This window comes from Colletotrichum abscissum, assembly GCF_030869225.1.
Source record: "Colletotrichum abscissum strain IMI 504890 chromosome Unknown Scaffold_1.1, whole genome shotgun sequence".
Lineage (NCBI taxonomy): Eukaryota > Fungi > Ascomycota > Sordariomycetes > Glomerellales > Glomerellaceae > Colletotrichum > Colletotrichum abscissum.
In genome coordinates, this window is record NW_026849987.1 from 1,145,855 (window position 1) to 1,161,887 (window position 16,033).

Sequence of the window (16,033 nt, forward strand, 5' to 3'; positions counted from 1 at the left end):
TGTAGCTTTTCTCTCCTTCGTCAGTGATCGTCTGACGACCGTGAGAATATTGTTGGTTTGGGAAGTAGTGAACTCGAGTTTGAACGTCGTGGTGGTCGTGGGTGATAGACATCTTGGTGTAGGGGGTGGTAAATACACGCAAGATAGTGGATGATAGGATCGATACTTCGTGTCGGCATCGCCGGTCAAAAGCTCTTTTAGGCAGATGTGACCTTGAACGGCGCTGCTAGCACATGACTGTCCTGCTTTAAGCAGCAGTCTGGGAAGCACCACGGCCACGGACGCTGCCGCGGCCACGGGCCTGACCACCGGTGAAGTTACCGCGGCCACCTCCCTGACTGCCGGAGCGGTTTCCTCCTTCGAAACCACCACGGCCACGGCCACCGCCGGTGGCGTTGCCGCGGGGGGTGTTGGAGGAGTAGCTGCTACCGCCGTAGGCGTTGGCCTTGGGGCGACGAGGCTCGACGATAATGTTCTCGCCGTTAACGGTGTGGGGGTTGGCAGCGGCAGCGGCCTGGTAGCCGGCAACAGTGGCGAACTCGACAAACGCGCAGTTCTATTCCATCATTAGCCTGCCACTCAACATCATTCAGGGCACTTGATATCTTACCTTCTGGCGGTTGATGTCGAAGTAGGTTAGCTCGCCGTGGGCAGCCAGAGCACCCTTGAGGTCCTCGGCCTTGACCTTGTCAGTCACGTACTTAACGTATCCCAAGGTGCCGTAGTTCTCGGTGGGTGCCTGGGAGATGGACTGAGGGCGGTTCTGGCGCTTGGAGTCGGCTCCGACGGACTGCCACTCAGCGGAGGGAGAGTCCTCCTTGGCGGCCTGGGCCTGAGCCTCCTTAGCGGGGGCATCGGCAGCGGGTGCAGCCTCCTTGGCGGGAGCGGCGGCGGCGGGAGCAGCAGGGGCAGGAGCCTTGGCCTGGCCAGCGGGAGGAGTGGCGGTCTTGGGAAGGGGCACGACAGGCTTAGGTCCGACGGCGGCGGCAGCACGGCTGGCCCAAGACATGGGCTTCATCGGGACGGGCGCGGGGGCGACCTTGGGCTTCTCGGGTTCGGCGGCGGCGGGAGCCTTGGTAGGAGCGACAGGGGTGGGAGAGGGGTCGGCAGGCTTCTCGGGCTCGGTGACGTCCTCCTCGGCAATCTCCTTCGCAGCGGCCTCGGGGTCAGCCGCGGGCTCCTCGACCTTGGTCTCAGCAGCCTTTGCGGGCTCGGGAACCGCGAGCTCGGCATCGCCGTTGTTGGAGGCGACGTCCTCGGGGGCGGCGCTAACCTCCTCCAGCTTCTTCTCAACCTCGTCAACATCGATAGCGGGGCCAGTGGCCTCCTCGGGGGTCTGCTCGATCTTGGGCTCCTCAGCCTCTGCCTGAGCAGAGACCTCGGCAACCTCCTCGGGAGCGGCTTGCTCCTCAGGGGCCGCTTCAGCCTCAGGAGCGGCCTCTTCCTCTTCCTCGTCGTTGATATATCTCAGGATGTCGTTGACGACGAAGTAGCCAGAGGGCTGAGGCGCGAGGACGAAGGTCTGAACAAACTTCTTGGGTTCGGCGGACTTGATGGAGCTCTCACCGATGACCTGGATGACGATGTTGTCGAAAGAGGCCTGGGAGTCGACGTTTGTGATGCGGACTTTGCTGTTCTGGAAGTCGAGGCTCTTAATTCTCTCTTGGATAGTCTAGGAAGTGCGATGGTCAGCATGATTGAGCTTTTCGAAAGGCGTCGAAGTAGCACATGGAAAGTTGGAAGAACTGACTTGTCTGCCGACGGACACGTTTGCGACCTCTGCCTCCATACCATAAACGAACTGGGAGCGCTTTCCGTAGAAGAGCTGTGGATACGTGTCAGTATTCAAAGAATCATCTCGGAAGGGGGGCCGAGTTGGATGCGTACGTGAAGCTTATCCGGGTTCTTGCTCAGGGTTGTGTAGTATTGCTCGACAAAGTACCAGCCAACCTCATCCTTAGAGAGGTTGCTGTTTCCAGCCGAGACGGCATCGTTGGTTGAGGTGGGACCTGATGATGTTGGCTCGACAGCGCCCTTGAACTGGTCCGGGTGTGTGTAGTTACCGTTGGTTGCCATGATTGCTTCTGCGAAATCTGGATATCTGGGCGCAATCGGACCGAAAGGAAGGTAGAAGGGAGGAGGAAGACGGCGATGGAAGGTCGCGAGAGGGCGAAAGCTCGAGGTTTCTGCGGGGCTATTCGCTTTTGCTTGCGGGGAGGTTTCTTCTTTCGCGGAAGGATATTCGATAGCTAGGACCCTTTGAACGATGGAATGTTAGGATTACGATATGCGCCAATGGGAGCGGAGGGTGAAGGATTAGAAGATTTAAGCTCGGAGGAGAGGAAGAGCAGATGCAAAGCGAGCGATATGGATGACCAAAGAGCGTACCTCAAAAGATGCGTTGGGCCGTGGGGGAAACGCTCAGAAGTGACTCGAAAGAGGTTTGATGACGGAGAGCCGAGGACGGGAGGGGTGGAAGACGGGAGGAGGAAGAGGAGGATACGCCGGAAAAAGGGTTTCGACGACGATGCGAGGGGGCGGCGGGAGCTTGAGGTGGAAGAAGATGGAGACGCGTGACGAGAGCAGCAGCGATGTGCGGAGATCAAAAGAGAGAAGGGATGGTCGATGGGAAGGGTGGAAAAATGAATGTGCACAGTTCAGAGGCAGAGGGACACTGGGATAAAACCGGCTCAGGGTGTGTGTGTGGGTTTTTTGTGTGTGTTCAGTTCAGCAGATCTGGTCGTTCGGGGCGGCGGCGGCGGCGGGCGGGTTTCTCTGAAGAAGAGCGGAGCGGGTTACGAAGTGGGAGGAGAGAGTGGGACGTGGATGTGGATGTGGATGGTCTTCTTTTTTCTTCCTATTTTCTAATTTTCGTTTGCGGTCGAAATGTCGTGAGAAGCAGGGAGGGACACTTTTTTGGGCTTCCCGGGGTACCAACCGTAGGTACCTTACCTTAGCACAGGCGCAATCCGAAGATGTGGAAAGGGCAAAGGAACCAAGAAGAAAAAAAATAACACACAATTGTTGCTGCCAGACCACGACGTGCCCTGTGCTCCTCTAACTAGGCACGTAGGCCACGGTTCTCCTGCGGCAGGCGACGCCAGGCCTGGGAGCTGATTACCGACCCAAGTGGGGTTTTGCTGTGCACAGATCCTGATACATCTGGGAGCTTCCCTGATACTTACGGTCCCGGCAACCTTTGCTGAATTTTGGAAGTCCCCGGAAACCATCTCAAGTATCGAAAGACTGGCTTATATAATCAGGGTAGCACGCAAAACCCAGAGCTCTTGGCCAAGCTCCCCAGCTCCAGCATCGAAGCAACTGGTTCAAAGACGTAGAATGGCGACTGCCATTGACCAATGCTTCGATGGGCGGAGCGCTTGATGCTCTGCCAGGTGCATGTTCCATATCTGCCTGATAACCGGCTGTCCTTTGATCTCATTCAAAGAGGCGCATCGTCCTGTAATGCCTGTCCATTCTCCAAACCACCGATACGTTGTGGCAGAGTATTACCGAGGCAAAGGACAAAGCTAATAATACGGGTGTCAGCGCAGCAAACCTCAGTTTTTTGTTCACACACTGCCTTTATTAGCTCCCTGGCCGGATGCTTTCCCCATGACTATACAATTATAATGATACAGTGGTATTGTTGTTCGATTTTCTATCGAACTGACCAAAACAGCAATTTTATTCAACCCAGCCAAAAACCTCGCTCACCGCCATCGTGTTGGATCTGACACCGATGAGCGTGATGACAAGTCCAACCAAGTCTACCACCAGCAGCAGAGCCGCCGCCATCATGAAGCGGGGGCTGAACACTCTGTACAGCATGAGATGTCTCCTCAGCCACCCGGCCCACGCCATGGTTGCCAAAGACTCAACGGCGAAGTAGGCAACAAATATGCCCAGCGCTCTGCCGACGCTCTCAAGTACTCCCTTCCTCTTAGGACTCACTTTCCAGAGTACGATGAGAGGAACGGCCGCGACCGCAACGATTTGACCCGCGAATGTGTTGAGGGCCATGACGATGGGACTCCATGGGTATCTGATGGTGAATAGCGGGATGAAAGCGCTGTCCCATTGGAGACTGCTGAGTGTAGCTTGGTGGCCTGTCTTGAAGTACCCAAAGTTGCCAATGATTGCAAGCATAATGGGTCCAATCGCCTCGTTTGTCAAAGAGTTAAGGTCGAGAATCTCCACGAGCGAGAGAATCTGCCAAAACATCAGGGCCAAAGCGCCACCTCCCATAGGCTTGGACAGGAGGATGCAGGCTCCTACAATGTTCATCGGAAGAAGCAGATATCTCGAGCCATGCGTGTTGCCATAACCCAAAACAGTGATCTGGGGGCCGGCGTTTGTAGGTGTTCTGAAGATAGAGACCAGCGGCGGCGCCCAGACAAAGGCGGTAGTGCCCGCTACGAAAACCAGAGCGAGAATCACCTGGGCCATGTAGGTTCCGGCGTTCTTCAGGGTCTGGGCCGGCAGGTCTGGAAACCAATCGCCATTGTCGGCGGCATCGAGAACCCAGTATGATGCTGATAGAAGCAAGCCAATGCGGTAGACATAACCAATCCATGCTGGTCCAAGCCCCTCCCAGTTGCGAGTAGGCAGAAGGAAAGACTGGATGATGGAAGGCAGGATAAGGGCGACGGCGAAAGGAATGGCCAGTTGCCAGGTAGAAGACGTTGAGGAGGTAGCCGAGGAATAGTAGGTCGAAGTACAGTAGGGCATTTGCTCCTCACGGCAGAGTTTGGAAAATGATGCGAGCCGACCAAGAATGACAAAAAGAACCGAATGGTATATCGCGAGGGTGCGTTCCCGCATCGTAGGCACCGAGAACGCAGCAAAGACGTTCGCTACGCCAAAGGTCGTGATGAAGAAGAGGAGGATCGAATCCTCCCAGATGGTGTATGAGTTTGATGCGAAACCAATGGACTGGCTGACCGTGAAGAGAACGGCAAGCCAACCCCAGATATTGTTGGGCAGAAGATTGCGAAGAGTCTTGCCGAAGCCATAAAGCGAGAACACGACACCTAGCGCGCTAGTGACAGCGCCGCCAGCAACAGCGTAGACCAGATCCTCGGGGCCGGTGAAGACGGAGTATCCGGCGCCAACCAGTGCTCCAGGTACAGCGCCGAGAATTGCCGCAAGGAAGATCTTCTCGTGGAGAGTCTTGTACGACGCAGTTCCATCGGGTTGGACACCCTGCAGTTCCAGCTTCATCTCTGCCTGGTCCAGCTCGAGATCGTCGAGAACAGCAAAGTCCTCATCTTCGTCGCGCGAGGCATAGACGAGCAGAGTAATGACTCCGACCGCCATGACCACAATACCCGTCACCATCTTGGGCACATCGAAACGGGCCCACAAGTCCTTGCAGATGCGCAGAGTTTCCTCCTGGAACATGTTGAAAAAGCCGTAGGATTCCTGGTGATTCTTCCACTGCCATGAACGGTCGGCCTTCCTCCAGAGGTTCGATACGTGACCGGCCGTGGCGCTCTTGGACTGATCAATGCCACGGGCAGCAAAGTACGAGTCTTGGTATCGCTGGATGCCGGCGGCGGTCAACCGTGATACAGCCGCCAGATTATCCCAGGCTTTGCCCTTCTTGCCAGCGAAAGCTTCCTCAATGGGACGTCCCAGATTATTGTAAGGGATCGGGATTCCCAGAAGAAGCGCCAGAGTTGGTACAAGGTCAATCTGATTGACCGGTCTGACCTTGGCCATGCTCGGGGGCTGCTTGAACTCGGGCTTGGTCCGACCAAAGAAAGGGCGCTTCGAGTACATCCACAGAGCTGCCTCGACCTCGTCGTCGCTCTCGCCGCCATGGTCGCCCTTGCTATCCATGCCGTGATCTCCCATCACGACGAGCAGAGTATTGTCATCGATTTGAGCGGCAAGATCGCGGATGAAGATATCCATCTGCTGGAGCTTGGCCGTCATTGCCGCATGGTTTGGTCCGTAACGATGGCCGGCGTGGTCGACACCAAGGAGGTGACCGATGAGAACATCCCACTTACCCTTCTGCTCCTGCTTGAGGAGAGGAAAGATGTGATCAATAACCCCGTTGTCGACGGTATGCAAGTCCCAGACGTTGAAGCTGTCGTACGCTCTGCTCACGTTGGCCTCGAAATAACCGGGGAACAGAGACATCCAAGTATCGTCGCCCAGGTGCGCGATGCGCTTCCCAGCGTCCTTCAGTTGCATGAGAAGATTATCCTCCTCAATAGCGGTACCAGCAAAGTTGCTACCGGCATCGATGAACGTGGGCAGTGTACCAGTGGTCAGACCCTTCAGCCTCTGGAGAGTAGTAGTCGGCGGGTCGGCGATAAAGGGGCGCAGGAAAGCGTGTTCCGGGGACTTGACGGCAGTCTCGTGCAAGAAGGGTAACGCGTTGTGAAAAGGAGCCTGGTCCTCCACAGGAACCGTAAAGTCGTACCGCAGCGCATCGACGATGACGACCACGGCCTTGTCAAACGACTTTGGGTGCCAGCAACCGCCCTGGACCGTGCCTTGGCCCTTCCAGCTCGACGAGAGCTCGAGCGGGGGTGCCGTACAGTTGGACTTCTCGTCGAGGACCAGTCGCGTCAGGAGAAAGCCGCTGGTGAAGAAGGCGATGCCAATAGCATGTAGACACAGCATCCACGCCCAGAACGCAACAGTCCACCACCATCTACGCTCGTAGGCATTCTTGCGCCGGCCTTCAAACACCTCGCGCTGCTTCTCGCGAAGGAGTGCTCGTTCTTTTTCCGCCTTGATCTCCTCGGGGGATCTGCTAGCCTCCTCAGTCTCCCTTTGGCGCTTCAATTTGGCGAATTGCTCGGCGATGGCTTTGTAGTCGGTGGGCGGCGGACCCTTCGGTTTGGGGGATTTTTGAGGCATTGTGGCTTGTCTTAGCTGGTAGCGTGTTCACAAAAAGAAGAAGGAAAAAAAGAGATGAAATATTAAGGCCGGCACTCGATGGCCATTGGGTTAAAGGAAGCTGTCAAGCCCCTGCTTTGGAGTCGTGTTCGTGTGTTGTGGCTGCTTTGCAGATCGCAGCATGTAGGAGAGACGGTTTCGAACTGACGAGAGGAGCTCAAAATTGGGAAGTCCACCAAGTTCCGGCAGCAGCCGCAGCGGCAGCTGTGGTGGGGCGGACGAGAACACGATTCAGGGGCCAAGGATCCTGCACCTTTTGGTGCCGGCAGCCCCTGAGCCACTAACAGAGCTTGGATTGGGATGAGTATGTCATCACCGATGTTGCACATATAACAGAGCAGTGCCGAGACATGCTTCTTGGAGGTAGCTTCTGTTACTCAGACATACGTTAAGGGAGATTAATTTTCAAAACTTTTACTTTTCATAATTATCATGTAATGCGTTATCCCAATACTGAACTCCAAAACCACGCGAAACTGGACTGGGCCTAATACAAAGGAAGCAGAGACGTCTCCCTTCGATCTCTTCCACCAGACGAGATTGGACAACTGCTGGGCAACAGCTGACAAACACAAACCACCTTATTCAGCCGTCAGCTCGGTACTACGGAATTTTCGAGCAGGTATGTTGAGCTTGAAAAGCTCATCCATCTCGGCCTGAGTTCTGTCCCGGACCTCCGGCAGACAAAAGTAGGCCCAGACGTAGAAGGCGGCGTTGATAGCAGCGTACACCAGCGCCGTCCGAGGTCCAAGACCCCATCCGTTAGGAGCGCTTTCCAGCATTCTTGGCAAGAGCCACATGTTGAATTGTCCTGCGATGAGATAGGCTACTCGGCCGATGACAAGTGTCTTGGCTTTCTGTCGGGTCGAAGGAATCTCGGGGTTAATAGCGTACACGAGAGGTCCGATGGAAAGATTGTAGACTCCTGTGAATATCACGAGCATGACTGCGATGACCCAAGGAACTGCCGGGTGCTGGTCGCTGTGGAAACCTAGCACGCCGACACCTGTCATGAGAATGATGGAGCCCATCAATCCCCAGAGCCAGATGGTTCTGCGTCCGACGTAGTTCATCAGGGGCCAAGAAGAGACGATGCCGATGATGCCGATCGCGTACTGAATCAGCGTGAAGTCGTATGATTTGGAACTGCTCATGCCAGCCTTCTGGTATAGCTTGGCCGAGTAGAACATAAGAGCCGAACCGCAGAGCTGTTGCGTCAAGTTCATGGTAACGACGATCATGGTACGGCGAAGGTTGGTGCCACGGAAGCACTCCAGGTACGTGATATTGGAATCTTCTTGGCTGTTCTTCTCCTGCTCGTTGGTGAGCTCGAGAACCTTGACCTGACCGTCAACTGGGTACGTCGGATCTTTGTTGAGTCTTGCAAGGGAAGTGCGCGCGAGGTCGGAACGAGACTGGCGCATGAGCCACCAAGGCGATTCGGGGGCAAGGAAGACGCAGAGGAGAACAGGAAGAGGCCATATCCATTGGATGCCGACGGGGATGCGGTATGCCATGAGGTCGTTGGATTCAATGTTCGCAACACCCTTGATTGCCGCCGTCGAGAAGAGCTGGCCGAAAATCCAGCACATGGAGACGAAAGTGGTTAGAGTCGGACGAAGCTTGAGGGGCGAGATATCGGAAGCATAGGGAAGAACGCAGGCCTGGAAAGCCCCCCAAGGGAGTCCCAAGAGGAACTCGCCGGCGAAGATCATGCCGAGACCAGCCTTATAGCCTCCCGTGGGCAAGACCGCCGGCGCGAAGAAGTTGACGAGTAGGAGCACCATGATCGATCCGAGAGAGAACATCATCGTCTTTCGGTAGCCGAACCTGTCCATGGACAAACCGGCGAAGTACATGGCCGCAACTTGACCGGCCTGGCTTGAAGTAAGGATCAAGGACTGCCAGAGTGTTGGGATCTCCTTGACAGCGCCCTCTTGCGGAGCGTAGCCGAAGAGGTTCTGGAACTGATCCAAGGAGAAAAAGTTGCCCATCAGAGCGAGGTCGTACCCCTCGCCGACGATGGTCATGGCGAAGAATATGGACCATTTGATCGCGGGGAGGTACTTCGAGACGGTCTGCATGTAGTTGTGATGCTCTTCGTAGTCTCTGGCAGCCTTGGCCTCCGGGTTGGAGGCAATCGTATCGGGAATCTCCTTATCTTGTACTTCCTGTACAGAGGACACGGGCTTTTCGTGTATAGACGACATGATGAAATGGGCAATCGATGGAATACTGCTGAAGCTGAGTTGTAAACATGGAGTTGACGAAATGCCCGACCCAGAATGTGTTGAACGAAGCAATGTTATCTGAGGAGAAGGAAAAGGCCGAGGAGATATGTGTAGGATGGCAAAGGAGGAAGAAAAGAAAAAATACAAGACCGATGGAACGAACTGCAGGTGTCCATAGCCCACAGCGGTTACTGCCCTCCGAGGTCGAAGTGGTCCATGACACGAGAGTTCCTTCTCCATGACACGACAGAGGGAAGCCTTCGTGGGGGCACCATTGCTATGACAAACTTTAAACAGATAACGACTGTGGTTATTGATGCCCACCAGAAGACGCCACATTTATCGAGACCTGGGTATCTTCAACCAACCCTCAGGGTTGCGTGGCTGCGTGGATCATGCGCCCAAGGGGAATCCCCAGACGGATGCAGCGAAGCCCCATGGGGTTCGAAGTCTTTTCATCACGGTTTCTTCGGCCTCCGTGATTCTCACTTGACTAAAGACTTGCGTACCATACTTTGCAAATATTGGGCGTTTCCACCTCCCCACAATGAACCAGCGGTCAGGTGGAAGTACACGACGTAGGTAATGCGGAGGCAGCGCCGACATCAATCAATGCTGTCTAGTCACGGCGAGTCTTCGGCCTTATTGGACGTGGGAAACAACCTGAGTAGGATGCGGCTTTCAAGGCATCACATCACGTACAATCGGTCCGGCCATGCTCTGGTATTGTGTTCCGAAGTCATGATGGTAACTGGATCCCAGTATACTGATGTTGATGGGCGTCACCGACGCCGCGGGCTACCCTCGCTACCTAATGGTTTTCTTTTTGGGAGTGTCATGAATAACATGTCCGGTTGGTCTATTTATCCGTGGACAAACTATTCAATTCTGCCATGACCTGAAACAGGGAACAGCCTCTCGCCGAACGCGCCGCAGATTCTTCATCGTCTTGAGTCGCCGCTCCGATGTCTGGAGCTGTAATAATCCCGATCTCTATCCCTATCCCGCTCCCTCTCCCTATCACGGTGCCCACCCCCATACCTATCCCGATCTCGGTCCCTCTCCCGCTCACGATCCCTCTCATCCCTATAGCTCTCACCCCTCCGCTCCTTGCGCTCGCTGCGCCTCTTCTCCTCCTCCCGACGATACTCGTCCAGCCGCGGCCGTCCGCTCTTCTTCTTCCCGCCGTGGTTCCACTGCCCCAGATCCTCGGCGCCCTCGAGCTTCTTAGCCCCCAGGCCGAGCTGGTTCTGCCGCCTCTCGGTCGGCTGCTTCTTCTTGGGCCCGCGCATCTTGCCGTCCCAGCCCATGCCTCGCAGCAGCGCCGCGCCGAACTCGCCGTCCGGTATCGCGTCGTAGTCTGCGAGCGTCGCGTCCTCGCCCACGTGCTTGATGTCGGAGAGGTAGGCATCCTGCTCCGTGGCCTGGATGACAATGTCTTCTTCCTCTTGGCGCTTGTTTCCGAGTAAGGCGTCCATGGCGTCTTCGTCCGCTGTACGAGGTGCCCGTTTCTCCTTTGGTGATCGATCGCGGTCCTGGCCGTCGTTGTCGTCGTTTGCTGCTGTCTCACCCTGCTCTCTGGGTGTGGTTCCCTCTTCGCTCGTCTTGCGCTTCTTGACGGTCAACCCCCATTGTATCTGCTTCTCAGCATCGGCGGGCTCTCTCTCTACCTCCTGCTGCGCGCCGTTCCGTTCCTGCTCTCGCTGCGCCTGCACCTCGGCAGGCAACAGATTCTTGCCTCCCCGGCGCCCGCGCAATTCTGCCTTCCAGTCGCGGTTGCTCTGCTTCTCAATCACCAGCTCGCGGGGCTTCTTTTCTCGTTTCCGATCAGAGTCGCCGCCGAGTTCTGTAATCGCTTCGTGTCGTCCCCGGCCATGATCGCGCTCGCCGTCCGAGTCCGAGTCAAAGTTGTTCAGCGCATTCGTTCTTGACCGTTTGCCGAGTGATGAAGGTGGGTCTGGGCGCGAGGGTTTCTTGTTATTTTTTGAGCTTGAGGAGCCGCCGAAGCTGATTGCTATCCTTGGAGCTTTCGTACCGTCTGACATGGCGCTGAGTGTCGACGGGGTTGTGATGTGAAATGCTTTGACAGAAAGAGAAATTTCGTGGTTGTAGCCTGGCACGCTGGTTCACACGAAGTAGTGGTCGGTTCACTTTGCGACGTCAACTTGCAGGGATTAGGATGTAGTGGCATTATGTAAGGTGGGGCACACTTTCTACACGACAGCTCAGTCGCAACAAAGCTATCCGAATGCAGAAGCTCTTATCTACGGGACCCTTGGAACAGCACCTTGAAATCTGGAAATGCATCTATATCGACTTCCCCTGATGCCCATCAACATGCAAAACGCCGTTTCCTCCCACGCAATGTAGTTTTTAATTTGTTAAGGCCGACCTTTCTCTAGCTTTGACAAGCTTAGAAAGCGAAGATCTGATCCTCGAGCTTGCTCACGGGGCGGGCCTTCTTGAAACCAAGAGTCTCGGCCGTCTTCTTCAGACCGCTGACCATGGGCGGGGGACCGCAAAGCAGAAGCTTGACGTCGTCGGCAGCCTTGGGGAGAAGCTTCTGTAGTATAGGTTAGCTCTGCACGCAGAAAACGAGATCCACTGGGAGGCCTTACGGTAATCATGTCGCCGGTGACGTAACCGACGCCGCCGGTCCAGTCCGCAGGGGGCTTGTCAAGAACGTAGTGCACACGGAAGCCAGCGTCCTCCTTGGCGAGAGCGTCCAGGTCCTCCTTCAACAGGATATCCTGAGGGGTAACGTTGGCGAAGATGAGGTCAATCTCGGTCTTGTCACCGGTGGGGCGACCACGAATGACAGCGCGGACGATTTGGAGCATGGGAGTGATACCAGTGCCGCCAGCAATCATACCAAAGTGACGGACCATGTTCGGGGTGTAGACGAAGGCGCCCTTGGGACCCCTGACCTTGAGCGTCTGTCCGACCTTCATCGATGCCATGTACTTGGAGATGTTACCGGTGGGGTAGGACTTGATCAGGAGGTCGAAGTAGCCGGGCTGGTGGTCGCCAGAAATGGGAGTGTAGGAGCGCACAATCTCCTTGGTGGTGCCATCAGGCTGGGGGCAGTTGGCACCAATGGAGATGTGCTGGCCGATGGGCAGGCCGAGGATGGCCTTCTCGCTGGGGAGGTTGAAGCGGTAGCTTCGGACGCTTGTCAGCTGGGAATTCCGGGCTTTGAAGCTTCGGAAGTACGACTTACATGGCGACATTGTGCGAGATGATGGTCTTCTCCTTGAGTTCAAAGTCCTGGAAGGTATCAGGCTTCAGGACCTTCTTGATCTCTGCGTGAGGGGGTTCGTCAGTGGGCAATTCCGAGGTATTCCGAGAGGGGCCGAACTCACGCATGGCGTTGAACTTGTAGGCTGCCAGCGCGAGCGCCAGGGCAACAGCGTACGGCGTCCATTCGCGCTTGGTAATGAAGCATCCGAAGACGATCAGACCAGCGGGAATGTAAATGTTGTCAAAGTATTTGCGGGTAGTCAATTCGGACATTTTGAAAATGGTGTCCGAGGACTCTTTTTCTCCACAGAAAGCGGGATTGGACGTGTAGCTGGGAGCTTGCTAGCTCTTTCGTTACGGGTCTAGGGAAATCTGGAAAATTTGCGAAAAAGGACAATAGGTCAGTCGGTGCCATGGATAGGAAACACGTGCTACTCACTAGACAACCGCGAAGCTGGAGTAATCGGGAAAGCTGTCGCAGTCAATTGGTGACGATGTCGAAGCTGGAAGGGCGAGCGTGCAACCAGATATCGTAAGATCGCGAAAGTGGGACAGCCCCTCCAATTTTCTGTTGAGTTGGGTTGCCGAGTTTCTGCCAGCCCTCGAACGGCGGGCGGTCAAGTGCAGCTTTGCGGTTGCGAAGTGCGTCGGTATGCGGAGGCCGGGGGCGGCATACGTGAAAGCGAGCCAAATTCGGCAAAATAATCCGACGGCAGATGCAGCAAGGTCCCGACCTCGGGCTCGGTTTGCTTGGGCGGGATTTAGGTTCGACGCGCGAGGTAGTCGGTCGGAATGTCGGTTCTGCAACTTCCTATGTGGCTTGGGCAGTATGTGGCAGTGTATGTGGCTGAGGCTTTATTTTGATTCTCCAGCCACAACGCCACAAGAGATGGAGGATGCACCTCTTGCCAAAGATCAACATGTTGATCAACCAGCTGACAGAGCTGAGCTGCAGGAGCTCTCTTGCTTTAGTCGCATTTGCATCTGAGGTCTATGTATCTGAGACATGATTGCCCCAAAACATTGGTGCAGGACTGCAGGTCAGTGACAATCTGGGCACAGATGATTACGATCAACCGCAGTCTCTCTTCGCTTCATCTTATTCACACCAAAAAACCGACTGTTGGCAACGTCATTACGCACGGGCGAATAGCCGGCATCATTCTCGCTTTTCCATCGACTGATAATCATACGCAAGATCAATTAGAAGTTCCAACTGCCGTTGGATGATAAGAGACATTCCTCGCGTGGTTCGTGTGGTAACGCTTACCAGGGAGGGCTTCGGCAACTTCGGGAAGAGGTCACCAACAAGCCACCAAAAAAAATCAATTTAACAAGGAAGGGGGGCGTGGGAGAACAGCAGGACGCCAGGAGCAGTTCCTGAAAAGCTACCATACACGGGAGCTTGCACAGCTAGGTGATGGCTAGGTACCATTAGTTCTGGTCCAAAACTTCAATGCGCCATCTGGCTTGCGACGATCCGGCCTGTTCCTCCAGTTCAACTAGCTATTCCCACCTTACCACGAAGGAAAATGAGCAGTCCGCCAGCTTGCTAGTCGTCTTGACAGCGCACGACTACCTAGCTTACGTTTGGTACGCCGAATTTGGCAGATCGGGCAACATGGCAGACATCGGTGAAAAGTATGACATCACTACAAACTGGCCCGCAGCGTGGCAGTGAGACGAAGAATCGTTGGAATGAAGTACTAGCGGAATTGACAAGATATGTATCCGTATCCAGGTCTCTCCTCTGACGGCCGTGGACGGAGTACGGATAGATACCACCGAGCGACTGGGAACAATCTGGAATGCTGTCTCTAAAGCGTTACGAGCGTCCAGGCCTGATGAGGGGAAATTCCGGGGGAAAAGATTCACTGATCGACCGGAAGCAAACTCCCAACATCCTAAACATCTGGCGCAAAAGTGTCGGGAAGTGGGATTTCTTCGCCTCGTCGTACGCAATTATGGCAACGCGTCCCTTTCCCCAGATGCAATCGAATTTTCTTAAAGATGGATCCCTGTATGCGGGAATATCGAATATCCAAGTCCTCACCCTATCCCTCCAACTCTTGTCTCCCCTCAGCCTGGCTGGTAGCGTCCTACGGAAGCAACACAGAGCTCGGGATGGGTACTTGGACCGATCATGGTGGCAGGAAAGGGTGAGACGGGCCGGACTGTCGAACGGGTTGCCGGCCGTTCCCCGCTTTTGACACCAAAGTAAGGTCCATCGTCCCCAAGGCATCCGTCGGACTGGATGCGGGAGGTCCGTGCCAGGTGGTTCAAGAATTAAAGGAGACGCGAAAGACAAGGGGAAAAACGTGCCCTCCGTGTTGCGGTATCACGCTTGTGTCGCGCGCGACTCGCTCGTTGAATCCATAAGTTGGACTGACTGAGCAAAGAGCGGCGCGTGTCGCGTGGTGAAGAAACATCCGAGAGGGCCATGGTCTTGATACCCGCAACGACATATCGAAATTGCGGCCGAAAGCAAGGATATATACTAGGTAAATGGAGAAACTTTGGATTACAGTGTTATACGGGCCACGGCCCGTGTCCAGGGCAACTGTTTACCTGCAGTCCTGCACAAGTCCGGCTCATTTCCAGGAAATGCGGACACCTTTATTCGCCTCACTTGATTTTATCGGGGGCGCGCCTTGGCCCAGGACTCGTGGTGGATTTTGCGGTTTGAAAATGATGATGATGATGATGGGATTGAACGCTCGCGAGTGGCGCATAAATTGTGCGGCAGTGGCTTACCGATGTGTTCCCCTTCTCAAGTTCTCACACATATGTAAATCCGTACGGAGTACAGGTGTAATACTTCGTATAATCATATCAGGAACGCCCCTGTCCTGACGGCGATCAGAGACAAGTCGCAATCTCGAGCCCTTGACAAGTTGTGGCCCCCGCCCGCTCCCAAAGCCCGGTTGTTCCTTGGACGTGACCCCCGTGCCCCCCAAATTTGGCCGGCGCGGGTTTGGTTTCACCATTCTTCGCATCCGTGGTGAAAAGGGTGCAAACTGCCTGACTGTAAAGAGGTGTTCGTTCGGCCGGGTCGTTGGGATGATCGCGTTGGCCCAGCCCAGCGTCTCATTCCTGGGAAATTTCCTTGGGATGGGTATTCTCTAATCTTTCAAGGGGGCGTGCCCGGGCGTCTTTAACACCCTTTAAATCGTTCCTCACCACCGTCTCTACTTCATCTGAAACCGGCCGCATGGCACGATGGCACCCTTTTTGAGCTTGACGCGGGCGGTCCAACAACTCTACCTGCATTACCCCAAATCTCTTGATAACCAACATTATCTGCCCAAACACAACCGCCGCAATGGTGTACTCTCGTGCCGACTGGTTCTGTTTCCCCCTTGGAAGTTCGTGCTCGCTATCGGCAAGGTGACAGGTAGCTTGAATCCTTTACCATTTGCCGGAAGGAGGCCTGGGTGAGGACGCCCAGCACACGTACGAACATGTACAGATCTTTGTAGTGCGCTTACACAGCCGTGGACAAAGTCACAAACCGAAGGGTCCCAAGACCAACTCCCTCTCGTATCCGTATAAATGGGGCTGACATGGCCAGGGGATTGACAGTCAGAATCCTCTTGGTTCATTTACCTTACCCGACTCATTCTAGAAACCAAAAAAAAAGTCTA

The 16,033-nt window shown here is 55.0% G+C and overlaps 5 protein-coding genes across 5 annotated transcripts; all 5 read right to left on the reverse strand.

The window, feature by feature from the left end:
• Positions 1–247: 247 nt before the first annotated feature.
• On the reverse strand, positions 248–2,076 carry CABS01_00343 (NTF2 and RRM domain-containing protein; the record flags this gene model as incomplete). Its single annotated transcript, XM_060533725.1, has 4 exons — positions 248–556; positions 611–1,672; positions 1,751–1,825; positions 1,888–2,076. 4 exons carry the CDS (start codon positions 2,074–2,076, stop codon positions 248–250), a joined length of 1,635 nt encoding a protein of 544 aa, XP_060406239.1.
• A 1,611-nt stretch (positions 2,077–3,687) lies between these two features.
• Positions 3,688–6,879, reverse strand: CABS01_00344 (GPI ethanolamine phosphate transferase; the record flags this gene model as incomplete). Its single annotated transcript, XM_060533726.1, has 1 exon — positions 3,688–6,879. The coding sequence occupies one exon, from the start codon at positions 6,877–6,879 to the stop codon at positions 3,688–3,690; it is 3,192 nt and encodes a 1,063-aa protein (XP_060406240.1).
• A 620-nt stretch (positions 6,880–7,499) lies between these two features.
• Positions 7,500–9,128, reverse strand: CABS01_00345 (uncharacterized protein; the record flags this gene model as incomplete). Its single annotated transcript, XM_060533727.1, has 1 exon — positions 7,500–9,128. One exon carries the CDS (start codon positions 9,126–9,128, stop codon positions 7,500–7,502), a length of 1,629 nt encoding a protein of 542 aa, XP_060406241.1.
• A 962-nt stretch (positions 9,129–10,090) lies between these two features.
• On the reverse strand, positions 10,091–11,194 carry CABS01_00346 (pre-mRNA-splicing factor SPP2; the record flags this gene model as incomplete). Its single annotated transcript, XM_060533728.1, has 1 exon — positions 10,091–11,194. One exon carries the CDS (start codon positions 11,192–11,194, stop codon positions 10,091–10,093), a length of 1,104 nt encoding a protein of 367 aa, XP_060406242.1.
• A 368-nt stretch (positions 11,195–11,562) lies between these two features.
• Positions 11,563–12,662, reverse strand: CABS01_00347 (NADH-cytochrome b5 reductase 1; the record flags this gene model as incomplete). The annotated part of the gene is made up of 4 exons (XM_060533729.1): positions 11,563–11,712; positions 11,768–12,311; positions 12,370–12,451; positions 12,512–12,662. 4 exons carry the CDS (start codon positions 12,660–12,662, stop codon positions 11,563–11,565), a joined length of 927 nt encoding a protein of 308 aa, XP_060406243.1.
• Positions 12,663–16,033: the final 3,371 nt, after the last annotated feature.